Raw genomic sequence first — 15,433 nt, 5'->3', positions numbered from 1 at the left:
GATCACAGCAGAGCTTCCTGAATGAGGAGGCAAAAGTCTGCTTTGAATCATTAGCAAACAAAGCTTGTACCAGTAAAAGTGGAACCAAGGTACAGAAAGGTGGGTTTGCCATCAGTAAATTTAAAACAATTCATACTCCACAGAGACATGTGAATGGTTATTCAGTCTTTATACTGCACCTTTCATTTGTCGATCTGAAAGTACATTAAAGATGTGAAATACATTATTCCCTTTGTGGCCGCATCTAGACGCGTGGATGTGCAGTATGTGGCGCACATGCCACACACCGCACATGCAGGCATTCCCCATGATGCTGCCTTGCAGCATGGGGCTGTTTTTTGACCCCGGGAAATCCTGCCGAAAAAAGCAGGGTGGTACATGTGGTAGTAGTGCGCGCTGCCCAAAACCAGAGCCTGGCCAGCCAGAGCCACACTCCAGCTGCCAGCCAGACTTCCTGCCATGGCTGCAGCTCCCCCAGGACCCCAGGTAAGATAGCTGGAGCCAGCACAGTTGCTAAAACCAGCCCTTCCCTACCCCACCCTACCTGAGGTAATGTGCCGTGCACTAAAGCATGCGTGGCACAGACATTTCTTAGTGACAGGTAGCAGCGGCACAAAACCGACTTGTGTCACCTGCTACCTGCCCCCAGGAAACAAACATCCATGCGCATCTGGACGCGGCCTTGTAGGCAACAGCAAAATTAAATTAGGTTTTATAGACTTAGCCCCAGTGTCATAGAGTGTAATGCAGCCTCGTGCTAAATTTAGGGTACTAACATAAGCAATCTTTTAGTATGCAAGCTTGCTGTTAAGAACTCAAAAAGGAATGCTTAATAAAAAACACTTGCTGTTTCTAGATGAAGAACTTTTTAGGGAGAAATGGATCTATGTAAGATGTAGAACAATCAGAAAGGTGTACATGCACCTTTAGAGACAGTGTAATCTAACAAATCATGCCACATGCATTCTCTGTTTGGGGTGCCTGTTTTCCCATTCACTGAAGTGCTCAGTTTTAGGAAAATTGAACACAACAATCAGTTTAGTACTTACAGTAGAATAAACTTATTGCAGCCTGTAATGTCTGTCTTGCAGTCTAAAAGGTTAGGCCTTCAAATGAGATGTCATACAGTTTTAAATTATCATCCAGTTCTATTTCTTAATCACTCAATTTTTAAAGCACTTTAAAATAGGTGTAAGTTTGTATGTGCATAAAACTACTGGATTTTCACTCAAATTTTGTAGAAGATATTTAATAAGATGATCATATGCAACTTTCCTGAGTCATTTCTACAAGAAATGTTTTGCCTTTAGAAAATCCAGCTTGAATCTCTGAAGGGACAGATGTCCAGTATACATTTCTGATGTTACAAATAGCTAACTGTTTTATTGGAGGTAGTTAAGTGTTGCTTTTGTGAATTTGCCATCTGTAAGTCCCAATTCATTATATGAAACAATGCAAAAATTTCCAAGTTTGCCTTAAATTCCTTCTGCTTAATTGAAACGCAAAGAACTGGATGATAATTCCTGTATTTTTGCCTTATGCGCTGTGCTGAACTTTAACCCAAGGAGAATTTTAATTTTTAGTGGGATTTTGACCCATTGTTCAGAGTACTGTGCGGTACTCAGACATGTGCAGAGTGCTTTGGTCTGAGAGCATCAGATAAATGTAACTTGTGTATGTACAGTGTTTTCTGTGTACACCTTTTTAGCAACAGTGTTTTGTTTTTGTTGTTTACAGAAGTGGCATTTGAGTTACCGGAAAAAATCTTCTGAAGAACGTGCATTCTTGTTCTTTACTAGTGTTCTCGATACATGTTGGCTATTGTGATAATGCTCTGTAACTATTATTATTGTAACAGTATTTCATTTAATGTGAAATGTTTTACTAAATAAATCTGGAGGAAAAAAATTATTTTTACGTTTTGGCTGGATAGTGAATGCAAATGCAGTCTGGTTTTAATCTTCTTGATCTGCTGGCACGTATGTCATCTGTACTCTAAGAAATGTGATTCCTGCTTTCATCTAAGAATTTATAATTGCTTCTTGGATCAGCCCTGAGAGGAAAAATCTCTCCTGATCTTTGTGTGCACTGTTGTTGTTGTTGTTTCAGTCTCTTTTGAAAACGTGTTTCAGCTGAGGCTTTCAGACCACGCTTAATCATAACCTTCACTACCCCATGCATTTGCTCAGCTGCAAAACAAGATTTTTGTATCCTAGTGTCATGCAACACATGACGATGCAAGCGTACAGATGAGACCACAGGGCTGAAAAGTTGCCCGTTTCTTGTTAGAGCTTGTATTTTTCTCAGTTGAAATGCTTTAAAATTAGCATTTCCTCTAGAGAGAGAAATCCCTTCCTGTATTTTAACGCACCGTAATAAAGCATCTGGAACAACACACAGTAGAGGACTGCAGGGGTCCTGCCCAGGCTGCAGCTGGGCCACAGTAGGTCTATATTTGAGCATCAGCCCAATGGTTATGTCCCTTAAGGCACCCAAATTCTCAGCAGCCCACATAAACCACTTCTATGGGCTGAATCCAGCCTGCAGGCCATACTTTTGTCACCCTGCTTTACAAGATGTACAGGAGGAAGTCCTCTCTGGTGGAACAGGATAGGTGTCATCTCCCCTCTATCCTCCTGACTCTAGGAGTTAAAACTGGGCAGAATCAGTAAAACAGTAGAAATCAAAGCCTGGTTTGAGACAGAGTTCTGCATCTTAGTTAATATATCAACAGATGCTGTGGGCAAAACATTCTCAGTCATGCTTCTATCCGTACACATCGGGGCATTTTGCGCTCCAAATTCTCAGCCATATACTCTCTCTCTCTGTAAGCCGTTTCACTTTAAGCATTAGCCAACTCTCAGTTCTCACATAGCTTCTTCTCTGCAGGAGGCTACTCCTGGAGTTTCAACTGCATACAATACAGCAGCAGCTTGAGGCCCCAAAACAGATCCAAACTTACTTGTGCAGAATAAGGCAGTCTTTGCCCTGGGAAGCGTTATAGTCCAAGGCTCCAGTTCTGAAGGGGTAGTGCAAAGGCAGTGGCACAGGGTAGCTGTCCATGCACAGTCTGTTCTACAACCAGGAGCTAAGCATGAGACAGACAAGTAGGACTGGGGACAAATGTAGCATAAACAATGACATTCCCTAGCGTGACCCAGGAGCTCCATCAATCTTCATTAAACAAAACCTGCTCTGGTCCCATCACAGATTATACAAGCTGAGAGAAAAATCCCCATCTCACCCCACTGTCTCTCAGAGACAACCTTTCAAATTTAAGTACTCCACTAAGGCACCTGTAGCTCACAGGGCTATGTCATCTACATTCAGAGCATAAGTCAATCCTGCTGATGATGGGAAGAATGAGTGAGGATAGACCTGATATTTTTTTCTGTTTTAAGAACCGAGGCAGTTTCAAACGTCGGAAGATTTTAGGATGCGAAGGCCAGCACGCAGAAGTTAGGAAATGCCTGAACTAAGGTTGCCTGGGGAATCTCAACTCTCTACCCTTGCGTGTAAGCAGTGCATATTAAGGCCTGCATCACATAGTTCTCCCCTGCCCCTTATGGTAATATTGAGAATAAGACAAAGGCACAGAAGGATTTCTTTTTTTTTATTTTAACACAAAATCTACCTGTATAAAAATAAATCAAGCAACATTAGAAAAATACAGGTATTTTGCATAGTGTTTCCAATTTAAATTCTTTTCTGTTGCAAAAGTACTGGGTAATACAATACCAAAACTACTATAGTCCTACTCTTTTCTTGGATACCAAGTACTTATAAAAATATAGACCTCCATTTGGTGGGTGGCAGTGATTTAACTGTGTGAAACTTGGCTAAGTGTCCTTTATTTCTCTGCTGCTCTAATATAAACTAGAGATGACAAAAGAAGAAATTCTGGGGGTTTATGTAAAAAAATTAAGTTGACACTTCTGAGACCATCATAGTGCATCCAATACCCGTCGATCTGGAAGGCCGCAGAATAATGGTGCTCCTCTTTATTAAACAGTGTGGCACCTTCCAATAAATACCTGCGAATAAGAGAAGCAGATGTATATTCACCTGATGAAGAATGCCTTGCATTTAAGACCCTGTCTACCTTTATTCATCCCTGCCGCATGGGGGTCCAATAACAGATACCGCCATAAAAATCCTTGTCTCATGTCAAATAGACACTTTAATATGCATGGCAGGCCACTAGCCTGGTAGTAAAAGAAATGCTGTGTTAACATGCTAAGATCTGCAGTAATTAAAGAGCCTCTGTTTCAGGCAAATTTATCAACTGAAACAGAAGGCCACTTCAGATATGAAACAGATTAAGGCAGGGATGGGCAATTATTTGGGCTGACGGGCCACGTAATGAGTTTTGGTGACTTGTTGAGGGCCACATACTTTGTCTTCTGTCCCCTCACCTCCCACCCCATCCCTCCCTTCCAGTGTAGGACCCTCTACCTACCTGGCTTTAGCACACCCCAACCCACACCCTGGCAACCAGAGTCCACCTGCCCACAGTTTTAGCCCCCCACATGTCTGGACCCAGCAGCTGCTGGCCACATCCGCAGCTGCCCAAAAGCGCCCAGCTTCTGGGTTGGGGATGCAGGCATGGTGGAGGGGAAGGAAGGGGTGTGCTACAGCTCTGGGCTGTGGTCCCTGTGGAAGGCTGAAACCACCTGCTCTAGCAGTGCTACAGCTGCGGGCGGCTTCAGGCTTCCTCACTGGTGGCTACTGGGGTGGGGAGAGAGAGAGAGAGAGAGAGAGCGAGAGCAAGAGTGAGCGAGCGCGAGCATGCACGAGCGCCTGACGCACTGGAATTAGCTCCAGCTGCCTGCCCCCTGGCAACTGCTGGAGCTGAAGCCACTGCCTGCCCATGGGTCAGATCCATTTACTAGGGCTGCGTGAAACAGCACCATTTTGTTTCAACTTCCATTCTGCCATTTTGACAGGACAGTGTTTCGTTTTGAGTTCTGTTTCGTTTAGTTTCAAAACCACCGTTCCATTTTGTTTCATCAAAACTGTTCCTCTGTTTTGACATTTTGCCCATAGGCTATAATGGAGAAGCACAAAACTGCCTATAACTTTGTCATTTTTTGGCAGACCTGGAGAAAAACAGCAGGGATGGTAGCCCCTTCTGAGGGCATGAAGCCTGCCAAGTTTCAAGGAGATAGACGCAGGGGTTTCTGGGAAACTGCACCTCAAGCTGATGACCAGCAAAACTTGTGACACGTGACTGTGCATGTGTGTTAAAGTGCACCCTCACTGGCGCTGGGGCCTCTACAGGACACAGTAGTGTGCCCCAAGAGGTCTCCTCCTCCCCTACAGCCTCAGTCCAGTCCACCACTTCAACTGACAACAGGTAATAACTTAGTAAGCAGCGCAGTAGCAGCAGCAGCATCTCAAGCAACCAAACAGACACAGTCAATATCAGAGGAGTCCTTCCCCCTTCTCTCTCCTTTTTGTTTCCCTGCAGGCAAGCCCAGCTTCAGCTTTGAAACTCAAAACGTTTTGACTGCCCTCGTTTTGTTTCAAGGCTGCTGCGAAGCCCTTCGTTTCATTTCAGTTTCACTGTTTTGAGTTTGAAACGAGTCGAAACTGTCAAAACAAAACAGCTGATGAAATTTAGCGCAGGACTACCATTTACTTGACAAGCACCTGCCCACGAGCCAGATCCAATCAGTTGGTGGGACTGATCTAGGCTGCAGACTGGTTTTTTTCCACCCCTGGTTTAAGGGGACTTTGGAAACTGGAAGCTACCAGTAGCTGACAGCTAGCAAAGACTATGTCCACAATCTCCTTCACGGGCCCACTTTCTTTTGTGGATTACTTAGGATCACTGTTAGTTTCACATCTTCTAAGAAGAGTGATTTTCTTCGTTAGGCAGTTGAGAGAAACACTTACTTGTGGTCAGATAAGGCCAGGTGGTACGGGACATATGCCAAGTCTTCAGACTTCCACTGCTGCATATTTAAGACAACAAAGGGAGGTGCTCCATGGCAGAAGATTCTCTGGGTGAACTCTCTCAACCCACTGCATCTGCAAGCACAGCAAGAAAAAGCCAGTCGATATCTGCTGATGACACTAAGATGTGGGGGGATGTGAGCACGCTAGAAGGGAGGAATAGGTTGCAATCAGACCTAGACAGCTTACAGGGGTGGGCGGATGAGAATAGGATGAGATTGAACACTGACAAGTGCAAGGTGCTGCACCTAGGGAGGAAGAACCAGCACCATACCTACAGGCTGGGGAACTCGCTTCTCGTCAGTGCAGAGGCAGAAAAGGATCTTGGAGTCATCATTGACTCCAAGATGAACATGGGCCGGCAGTGTGGGGACGTGGTCAGGAAGGCCAACCGCACCTTGTCATGCATCCACAGATGCATCTCGAGCAGGTCCAGGGAGGTGATCCTCCTCCTCTATGCGGCGCTGGTCAGGCCGCAGCTGGAGTACTGCATCCAGTTCTGGGCACCGCACTTCAGGAGGGATGTGGACAGCATGGAGAGGGTCCAGAGGAGGCCACTCGCATGGTCAGGGGGCAGCAGGGCAGGCCCTACGAGGAGAGGCTACGGGACCTGAACCTGTTCAGCCTCCACGAGAGAAGGCTGAGGGGGATCTAGCTGCCTGTTACAAACTAGTCAGAGGGGACCAGCAGGCACTGGGGGAGTCCCTGTTCCCCCGAGCACTGCCAGGAGTGACCAGGAATAACGGTCACAAGCTGGCAGAGGGGAGATTCAGGCGCTACTTCACGGTCAGGGCGGCTAAGATCTGGATCTGGAACCAACTTCCAAGCGAAGTGGTGCTGGCACCTACCCTGGGGGTCTTTAAGAGGAGGCTGGATGAACACCTTGCTGGGGTCGTTTGACTCCAGTACTCTTTCCTGCCATGGCAGGGGGTTGATGACCTGCTCAGGCCCCTTCCGACCCTACCAACTATGAAACTATGATAGGATGGCAGACAGCGAGACACCAGATGCAGGTCTGACTGTAGGGTTACACCTTCTTAAGACATGTTTTGTCTTGCAGTTGAGTCTCATTTGTGTATAATGTTGGGCTGGAAGGTTTAAACGCTGTCACACTTGCCTTCCACCTACAGGTAATCACAGGCAGGCATGCTAGCCATGCTTAGGCTTGGCAGAATTCAATTTTTTTTTTTTTAATAATTTTGATGTTTATTTTTAAGCATTTGCTTCAATTTTTATCAATTTAAGTTTTCAGGATTGTGCCATTTAACCGCCTGCCCTGACAAACATAACTACCATAGGGCTGAAGCCAGCTGAGCAGCAGAGCCACCATCAGTCCTGGCTCCACTCCCTGGTAGCTCCTTTGTCCACTTTGTCACTTCCTCTTCCTTTGTTCCCAGTCCCCTGGGGTTTCTAGGACTTGTAGTCCAAACTACAGTCAGCACGGTTCGACAGCGCTACTTCCCCTGTCATCACACACTCCATCAGCCATCATTTTTCTCACATCTCCTTTCCATAAACTTTGATTGTTGACGATGGAAATATTTTTTCGTCAGTCTACGAGTGTGAGGTGAAATCAACGTTCATCATTTACCAGTAAAAATCTGGTAAAGCCGAGCCACATTTCGTACTGGCCGACTAGAAGCACCTATTCAGTGCCCTTATGGAGGAAAACGGGGTCAGAGACAGCCAAGGCTGGAGAAGCAGGACTAGAGAGAGGAGAGAGCTCCCAGGGGCACAGAATGGTCTGGAAAGGCAGGTTTGGAAACTGGGAGGAAGAAACCGTCCTGATGGTTGTGCCTACCGTGTTCAGGAAAACAAGACTTGGTGAGCATGCCTGGTAAATGGAGGAGTGCAAACGAAACACCTTCAGCTTCTCCTGATAGAAACAGCCTGGCAGGGCCCCAAATACTGACTCTGTGCTCATCCTTCCTGCTTAAAGCACATTACCAAGGTTTCCACCTACTTAGCACCTCTCTGCTCCGACCAAGCAAGCCTCTGGTTGTGGGGTTTGCCAAAGCATCTAGGGCAGCTAGACTCCACCCGTCACTGCAATAGCAATGGGAGTCTAACCCAGCATTCCCCCATGTTCGTCTGAAACCCCGCTCCAATGGTCCCACTTGTCTTTTCAGTCATCCAAAAATCACACTCACCAGCAGCCAGAATTAAGGGGCACTTGGTGACCAGCGATGCATGTAAGATGCACCTCTTCAGCATACGTCTAAGATTTCCCGGGGGAGGAGGCCATTTGATACACCGTTATGATGAATTTAGTCCTCCATAACAAGACTCCAGTCTATCACTTGAATCAAGGTCACCCCCATAAAGGCAGGTCCACAGAACCCCGGTCTCTACCTCATTGCTCCCCGATACATGACTGAGAGCACAGGCTGGGCTCCTCCCTACCCATGCCCCATCCCACACTTTCTACCACTTCTCAGTCATCCCCCAACTATCCACACTGCCCTTCCCAGTGCCCTAGACCAGTGATTCTCGCCACGGTGCTGTGTAATATTAGCACCGTTACACATGATTCACAGGATAAACCCAGAGATTTCAAACAGGAATACATAAGGGCAAAAACCACCTGATCTGCTGTGGGCTTTCCAAGTTCTCTGCCTCAAAAGAATTGCTCCAGTATTTTTCTGTAGTCAAGAAACAAGTGAACGTGAAAAGCTGGCATTTTCTGGAGGGAGGGTGGGATGCGGCTTGAGGTGCAAACCCCTACCCTAGTCTATTCCCAACCCAAACTGATTTTCCTCCACAGATTCAATCGTTCAAGCCTTCCCTCAAATGTTTTCCCTGGACTCGCCCTCATCAACTGACCGTGCTTTTCCCTCGGCAGTCATCTCCATCCATGTCTGGGGATGAGGGGAAATGGCATGTAGCAATGTGCTTGGTAGGCAGAAGCAACAGAGCAATAGGTGCAAGTTTCTCTCCTGGCTGCTGGTCCACAGAAGGCAGCTCCTCATCCGGCACCCATGCGATTTCAAGGAAAGACCCTAGCAGCGCAAGAGACCCACTAGCATCTTCGGGCTAAGCCCCACCATAGAAAGCTTCAGCTTGGACAGGGTTTGCTTAACCAGGGAGCAAATAAAAAAAAAAAAACAGACAACCCAACATATTAGCAGCCTTGTAGCAAAACACACTTCAACACACATTACTTACCCATACTGCTCACACAGCTCTATCTTGGAACAGAATAATTCATCTACTGCCAGCTGAATCAAGTCTCCATGTGGGATCTCTTGGGGAGGGCTGAAATAAGCAGGAGCATTCGATCAGATTGATTCCATAACTGCAAAATATCAAATCAGTTAACAACACGTGCATATACCCGAGCCGTTCCCAAACTCAGCACACTAAGCTACACAGGCCACAAAGAGAAAGATTCAGGAGAGAGATCACGGATTCCTGCCCAAGGACCTAGTGGCTTTGAATTTCACAGCTGTGGAAAAACAACTTCCTCGATTCCAGAACAACTTTTCTTCTCACCCCTGCAAAACAGCTCATCTCTACAAGGTCACTGTACTAAGGACTCTGTTAGTGAAATTCAAGTCTTTCATTTACATAACCATAGCCAGCTACTCATGCAGGGGTGGGCAGTTATTTGGGGTGAAGGGCCACATAGGGAGTTTTGATGAGCTGTCACGGGTCGGGTCAGCACCGGCCTCCCCCCTCCTGCACCAACTCACCAAAACTCCCTCTGAGCCTTTGGGCCCGCAGGGAGCTGCGTTTGGAAGTGGGATGGGCGAGCAAAGCTAGGATCACGGGGCCAAAGCCGAGCGGGGCAGGGTGCATGGAAGTGTGTGTGGGGTGTGGGAAGAGCGCGTGTGCGCTGGGGGTGCTGCCATGGGCTGGATCCAGTCAATTGGTGGTCCAGATCCAGCCCGCGGGCCATATTTTGCCCGCCCGTCTTAATGGTTATCACCTTTTCACTTTTAAAATATATTTGTTCAGGAAGTTCATTGTGCAATTATAAAAGCAACAGGCTGTACTCCATTCTGTACCATGCCACAGGCACCCACGACATCTTCATATCACACCCTTCCTCCCCCTGGTTTTCGAGCGGATCCTAGGACACAAATAATTTTTTTTACCTGAAGGAATAATGTAAGCTACAGAGCCAAATATAGATGCGGGGGCCTGGTGTCTGGCAGATTATTTATTATATTTTTTTGTATATAGATCAACAAGGGCTTGTTACTGCTTGAGCATTTTTACACACTATTATCAGATTATATTTGTGCACTGAATCTAAAAAAATAAATAAAGAAATCCCATCAGAAAGGCCTTCTTAAGTAGCATGCATGCTTTGCCAAGGAAGCAATGTCTACCTGAACGGTAATAAGCTTGTAGGCTGCAGCACTTCCATTTGAAGAGTCCATTATTTAAAAAAAAAAAAAAAAAGCTTTAAAATAGCATGCAGCTAAACTTTTTAAGTCAGAGGTAATACCCTTACAGTACAGATGTTCCTTAATATGGACATGGGCTTTAAATACTCCGGACTGGCCCAACGTGGACAGCCAAGTTTGTCTCCTGCATCTAAAACAACCTATAGAACCTGCTGTTATTTCCAAGTGTTTTTTATTTACCCTAAAAATAAGAGTGGGGGGAAAGCAAGAAGATGAAAACACAGCTTTAGCTGCTATTCTTAGTGCTGTCTGCAACAGCTGTCACCATGTAACAGAGCCAGAGATTTACCTGGCAATGATGAGCAAACTGCCCAAGGGAAAGTGGTCCAGGAAGGAGACTAAAGAGAATCCAGCGTAGGTAGAAAGCAACCCTGCAGTTCAGGCACAGGACAATTAGAGAGGGCAGATGGGTTACAATGAGGCAGAGAAAGGAGTGGGAAGGGCCAGACGGATAGAAGGTGCAACTTGGCCAAGTTTAGCTGCAAGCTATTTTAAAGATTTTTGTTTTTTTTTAAATGATGGACTGGTCAAGAGGGACTGGAAACACTCCAGATTTGGGCACAGGCACTTCCAGTGCTCCACAAATCTGAAGCGAGTCCACAAAGCCAATCCCAAAACCAGCAGCAGTTTGGTACTCGTCATAGAAGCTTGCGTACCGCGCAGTGTGGACAATATGTCGCAGCTGTGACATTATGCTAGTATCTAACACACGGAAGAGCCAAACAAGTTAAAGACCAACTGGCTGCAACAGACAGGGGTGGGGGAAGAATCGCTGACGGTCTTGCTATCCCTAACGGGGCAAGCACGCTCCCACAGTTCCTGCTGGACACAGTTGGGAGTCGGGTGGTGAAACCACACTGCTACTTCTTTCACCGATCTATTGCATTAACCACCCAAAGATGCCATTTTGCTTAATATATTTGATTAACAAATCGTTCCTGTGGTAGGAATGCCTTCCGGTGACTTCGCCAAAAGTTCATGTGTATCCCGTGTCCCATCCAAATACACAGTCACACCATATGAGGACAAACTTTATGCTTTGCTATTGTGTGTTCTCAATTAACAAAGTGCAACCGGTCAGAAACTTCAGGTGGTGGAGGCTTCAATAACCAGCTCGCTGCTGTGGGCGTTCCTTGGCCGCACAGTACCTCCAGCATGTGGAAGTGTTAGTTTTGGCACCTAAATGGTGGGCAACTTGTAACTGGCCCTCTCCCCCCACATCTTATTGCCAGTTATATGTTATATGACATGTTATAATCCATATTATATAATGTTATAATCCAAGGTGCCACAGTCCCTTCATTTCAGGACAAGGCGGCCACCAAGGGACTTTCTGTAATTATCCTCTGGCTTCAACACTGCCACCCTTTTTGTCCAGAAAAGCAACCTTTTGCAGGGTGGAGGTCTGCAAAAAGGAGAACTCCAGCCAGCCTACTGGGAAAAACAGGCATTAGGTTTGACAACAAAGCAGGGCACATGAGTAGAGGTGCTATTACACCTTTTTTGTGGAACAGGCACTTCTAAATGCTTTTAACAAATCACACAGAATAGCTTTCATCTCTCATGCCCCAAGCTAAGGCAAAACAGAGCCCAGTCAAAGCCAAGCACTCTCAAAGAATCGACTCAGCGTCAAGAGCAGCTTGATCTCTACCACCCTGGTACGGACCAGGATTAGAGATGCCCTCTTCCTTCTCTCTGATTGGACTGCCAAGCCAAACTTAACGCAGGTCCTCTTCTCTAAGGCATCTCCAGCAACTTCTGTGGAGACATGACTCAGCACAGAGCACACGCCACTTGCAGTAACGTAGTCACAGATGTATCACACAAGCTCTACCCTTACAGGCACTTTGGCAGATAATACAGATTGTTTCACGGTGAATCACAGCTCTCTTGAAAAGAGAAACGTGTATTGATCTCAGGCCCCTGCTACACATCAGATGTATTGTGCATCTGACTAATTGCGCCACTAATTTAGAGCAGCGACATGTGCAAAGTAATTATCACATGATCAGAATGCCACTCCAGCTTATAAAAAGAGCCCATCAGCTACCAAGTTAGTGCCTGAAAACGTGCAACAACTCTACAGCAGGTTTCTATCCACCTTTATTTGAACGTGCAGCAGGGCCTAGAGTTGCAGCTCAGCTCCTGCAGCAACTTACTTGATGTTAATTGTTTTCTGCTGATCTTCCTGCACACGTGTAGGACACCTCCAGTTGGAACAGTAGCTCTCCTGAATGGTGGACATGAGCGTTTCCAGGTTTTTCGTGAAGTTGTCGTGCTCGTTGCCAAACAAGTCGATCTCCAGCGAGGCCTTGTGAACTTCAGATTTGTACTGTTGTTTCTCCATCTTGTCCCAAATCCAAAGCAGCTTTACAGTTGTAAAACTGTAGGAGTCCATTAAGTAAAGAAAACAGTCTACGAACTCTCTGCCCAAATGAAGGGAGAGCTCCCTGGGGAAGTGCTCGTTTTCGCGCAGGATGACATACAACAGCATCAAGAATCCGTCAATAGTGCATGTGTTTTTCAGATGTATCTCGACATAAAGTGGCGTGCAAGATACCGCTTTGCGGCCAGCTTTGATAGTAAAGACCCCTCCCCAGGGGAGCACGGGCCTCCAGAATGAGCGGTCCTGGTCGTTATTATTCTTAATGGATGCCTTGATCTCCTCAAACAATGTCTTCATCCTGCAAGGGACAGAAGCACAAGCATGATGTTTTAAACTGGTGGCTGCAACAATCAACTTTGGGCTGAACAGCTAAAGACTCAGCCTTGGGAGCCCCCAGGTGCCTCTTTAAGAGGATGTCCAGGTACTACCAGGATTTAAGAAATATTCCCAACCCCTCCACTTCTGGCTTTCAAACAGCCCCCCAACCTTGCCCAATTCATCACCAGAAGCAAACTGTGCACTGCCCAACAGACATGGAGTAGGATACAGCCTTGCTGGGGCAACAACGCTTAACCTGTCAGCACATCCCTGGTGCCACTACTACCAACGCCGCCCACAAAGAAACCACCAGTATCCACAGCTCCGACACAAGCCTTTCCCAAAATGCGGTAGACCTGATCCAATGCACCGAACGGCCTCACGGTAATGCCAGGGGCAAAGCTAAACAGCAACAGCGCACAAGAATGAACTAAATATATATATATATATATATATATATATATATGACGGAGACATACGCTCCCCATTAGGAGCAGGTTGCTCACAGAACCACCCGGTCTACGACTTCACTACACTCGTGCTCAAGGGACATTTACTTAACACCTTTAAAAGGCAAACTCAGGGAGCGCTTTCCCTGCGGCAGGGCAGGGCAAGGCAGGAGGCGAGAGCTGCGTGGTGTCAGGGCTGACGGCAGTCTCACGTCGACTTCAGACGGTGAATGGTACAGGATGGTTTGCACAGGTCTGATCCTGCCTTGGGCTGGGGCAGGACTAGATGCGACCTCCGAGGGTCCCTGCCAGCCCCACTTCTCTAGGAGTCTGTGAAAAATTCCTACGAACTGCCGTCCGTGGGGTCAGACGGCACATCACCTTGCCAGCACCCTGTGTCCCATGGCGGGGGCTATAAACCTGGCCAGCAAGGAGGTTGTGGCAGGGAGGGTCCCCAGGGCCACTTTTCCTTGCCCTACTTTGTTCCCGTCTCCAAGCAGAGCATCACTGGGCAGCGTCCACTGGCTCCTCAGACCCGTTTGAGGGCCAGCGGGTGCCGTCCAGTGTGCTCTGATCACCTGTAGCACCGTAAACGCCACGTGTCCCTGGAGGCTGGGGGGAAACAGCGAGCTCCCGCAGGCGGCCGTGATGCTGTCGGCAGTGGAGGGGGTGGTGAGCGCCAAGCAGTGGTCAGCGACCACCTGCAGACACCACTGGCAGTGTTGGCGGCATCAGCAGCGGCCAGCAGCGCTCAAGGACTGCCCGCAGGTGCCGCTGACGCTTCTTGCAGGGGTGCACCGCCAATCTCAGGGGGTGCACCGCCGAGCTCACGGGCGGGGCACCACCAAGCTCACGGGGTTCACCGCCAATCTCAGGGGGTGCACCACCAAGCTCACGGGCGGGGCACCACCAAGCTCACGGGGTGCACCACCAAGCTCAGGGGGTGCACCGCTGATCTCACGGGCAGGGCACCGCCGAGCTCACGGGGGGCACCGCCAATCTCAGGGGGTGCACCGCCGAGCTCACGGGGTGCACCACCAATCTCAGGGGGTGCACCGCTGATCTCACGGGCGGGGCACCGCCAAGCTCACGGGGTGCACCGCCAATCTCAGGGGGTGCACCGCCGAGCTCACGGGGTGCACCACCAATCTCAGGGGGTGCACCGCTGATCTCACGGGCGGGGCACCGCCAAGCTCACGGGGTGCACCGCCAATCTCAGGGGGTGCACCGCTGATCTCACGGGCAGGGCACCGCCGAGCTCACGGGGTGCACAGCCAATCTCAGGGGGTGCACCGCTGATCTCACGGGCGGGGCACCACCAAGCTCACGGGGTGCACCGCCAATCTCAGGGGGTGCACCGCCGATGTCACGGGCAGGGCACCGCCGAGCTCACGGGGTGCACCGCCAATCTCAGGGGGTGCACCGCTGATCTCACGGGCGGGGCACCGCCAAGCTCAGGGGGTGCACCGCTGACCTCACGGGCAGGGCACCGCCGAGCTCACAGGGGTGCACGTGCACCCCCTACGCCTCACCAGTGCTTAGCACCCTTGTTACGAACCTGTGCCCTCCACTCCCACCCCCGTGGTGTGTGATCTGCCCCCAGCTGTCACCTTTGCTGCAGGCTCCCGGCCCCAGGGAGCACGGCAGGGCACTCCCACGCCCCGGAGGGTGAGCAGCCGGCCGTGGCCGGGGGCCAGAGAGCAGGGGCGGGAGCAGGGCTGTCCCCTTATCGATGGCTCCAGCAAGGAGGCCCACCCCCCCGACTCCCGGGCTGCCCCCGGGGGCTCTCACGCTTGCAGCTGCCCAGCTCTTGCCACACCCGGCAGCTGGGGACTGCCGGGCCGCCGACCGGGGAAGGCTCCGGCGCCCCGCCTACCTGCCCCGCTCCGCTCCGCCGCCAGGGGGACCCC

The 15,433-nt window shown here is 48.9% G+C and overlaps 1 protein-coding gene across 3 annotated transcripts in view; it reads right to left on the bottom strand.

Moving 5' to 3' along the window:
* Window positions 1–3,600: 3,600 nt before the first annotated feature.
* The window catches only part of CUNH14orf28 (chromosome unknown C14orf28 homolog), a 19,788-nt gene continuing 7,955 nt past the window's right edge, over window positions 3,601–15,433 (bottom strand). Inside the window, exons 1-5 of one of the 3 annotated variants that reach the window (XM_019503317.1) lie at window positions 15,400–15,427; window positions 12,530–13,054; window positions 9,124–9,213; window positions 5,899–6,033; window positions 3,601–4,034 (exon numbers count right to left, since the gene is read on the bottom strand). In XM_019503317.1, the coding sequence (XP_019358862.1) occupies window positions 3,851–4,034; window positions 5,899–6,033; window positions 9,124–9,213; window positions 12,530–13,053 (933 nt within the window). In that variant the 5' untranslated portion in view covers window position 13,054; window positions 15,400–15,427 and the 3' untranslated portion in view covers window positions 3,601–3,850. Of the gene's footprint in view, window positions 4,035–5,898; window positions 6,034–9,123; window positions 9,214–12,529; window positions 13,055–15,133; window positions 15,210–15,399; window positions 15,428–15,433 lie in introns of those variants that run through there. The other 2 variants (XM_019503392.1, XM_019503239.1) reach the window with 2 other exon arrangements.

The sequence above is a fragment of the Gavialis gangeticus genome, unplaced genomic scaffold, assembly GCF_001723915.1.
Source record: "Gavialis gangeticus isolate Ggan-Ray unplaced genomic scaffold, GavGan_comp1, whole genome shotgun sequence".
NCBI lineage: Eukaryota > Metazoa > Chordata > Crocodylia > Gavialidae > Gavialis > Gavialis gangeticus.
Note: the sequence above shows the minus strand (reverse complement) of the source record. Positions and strands in the feature narration are given on the sequence as shown.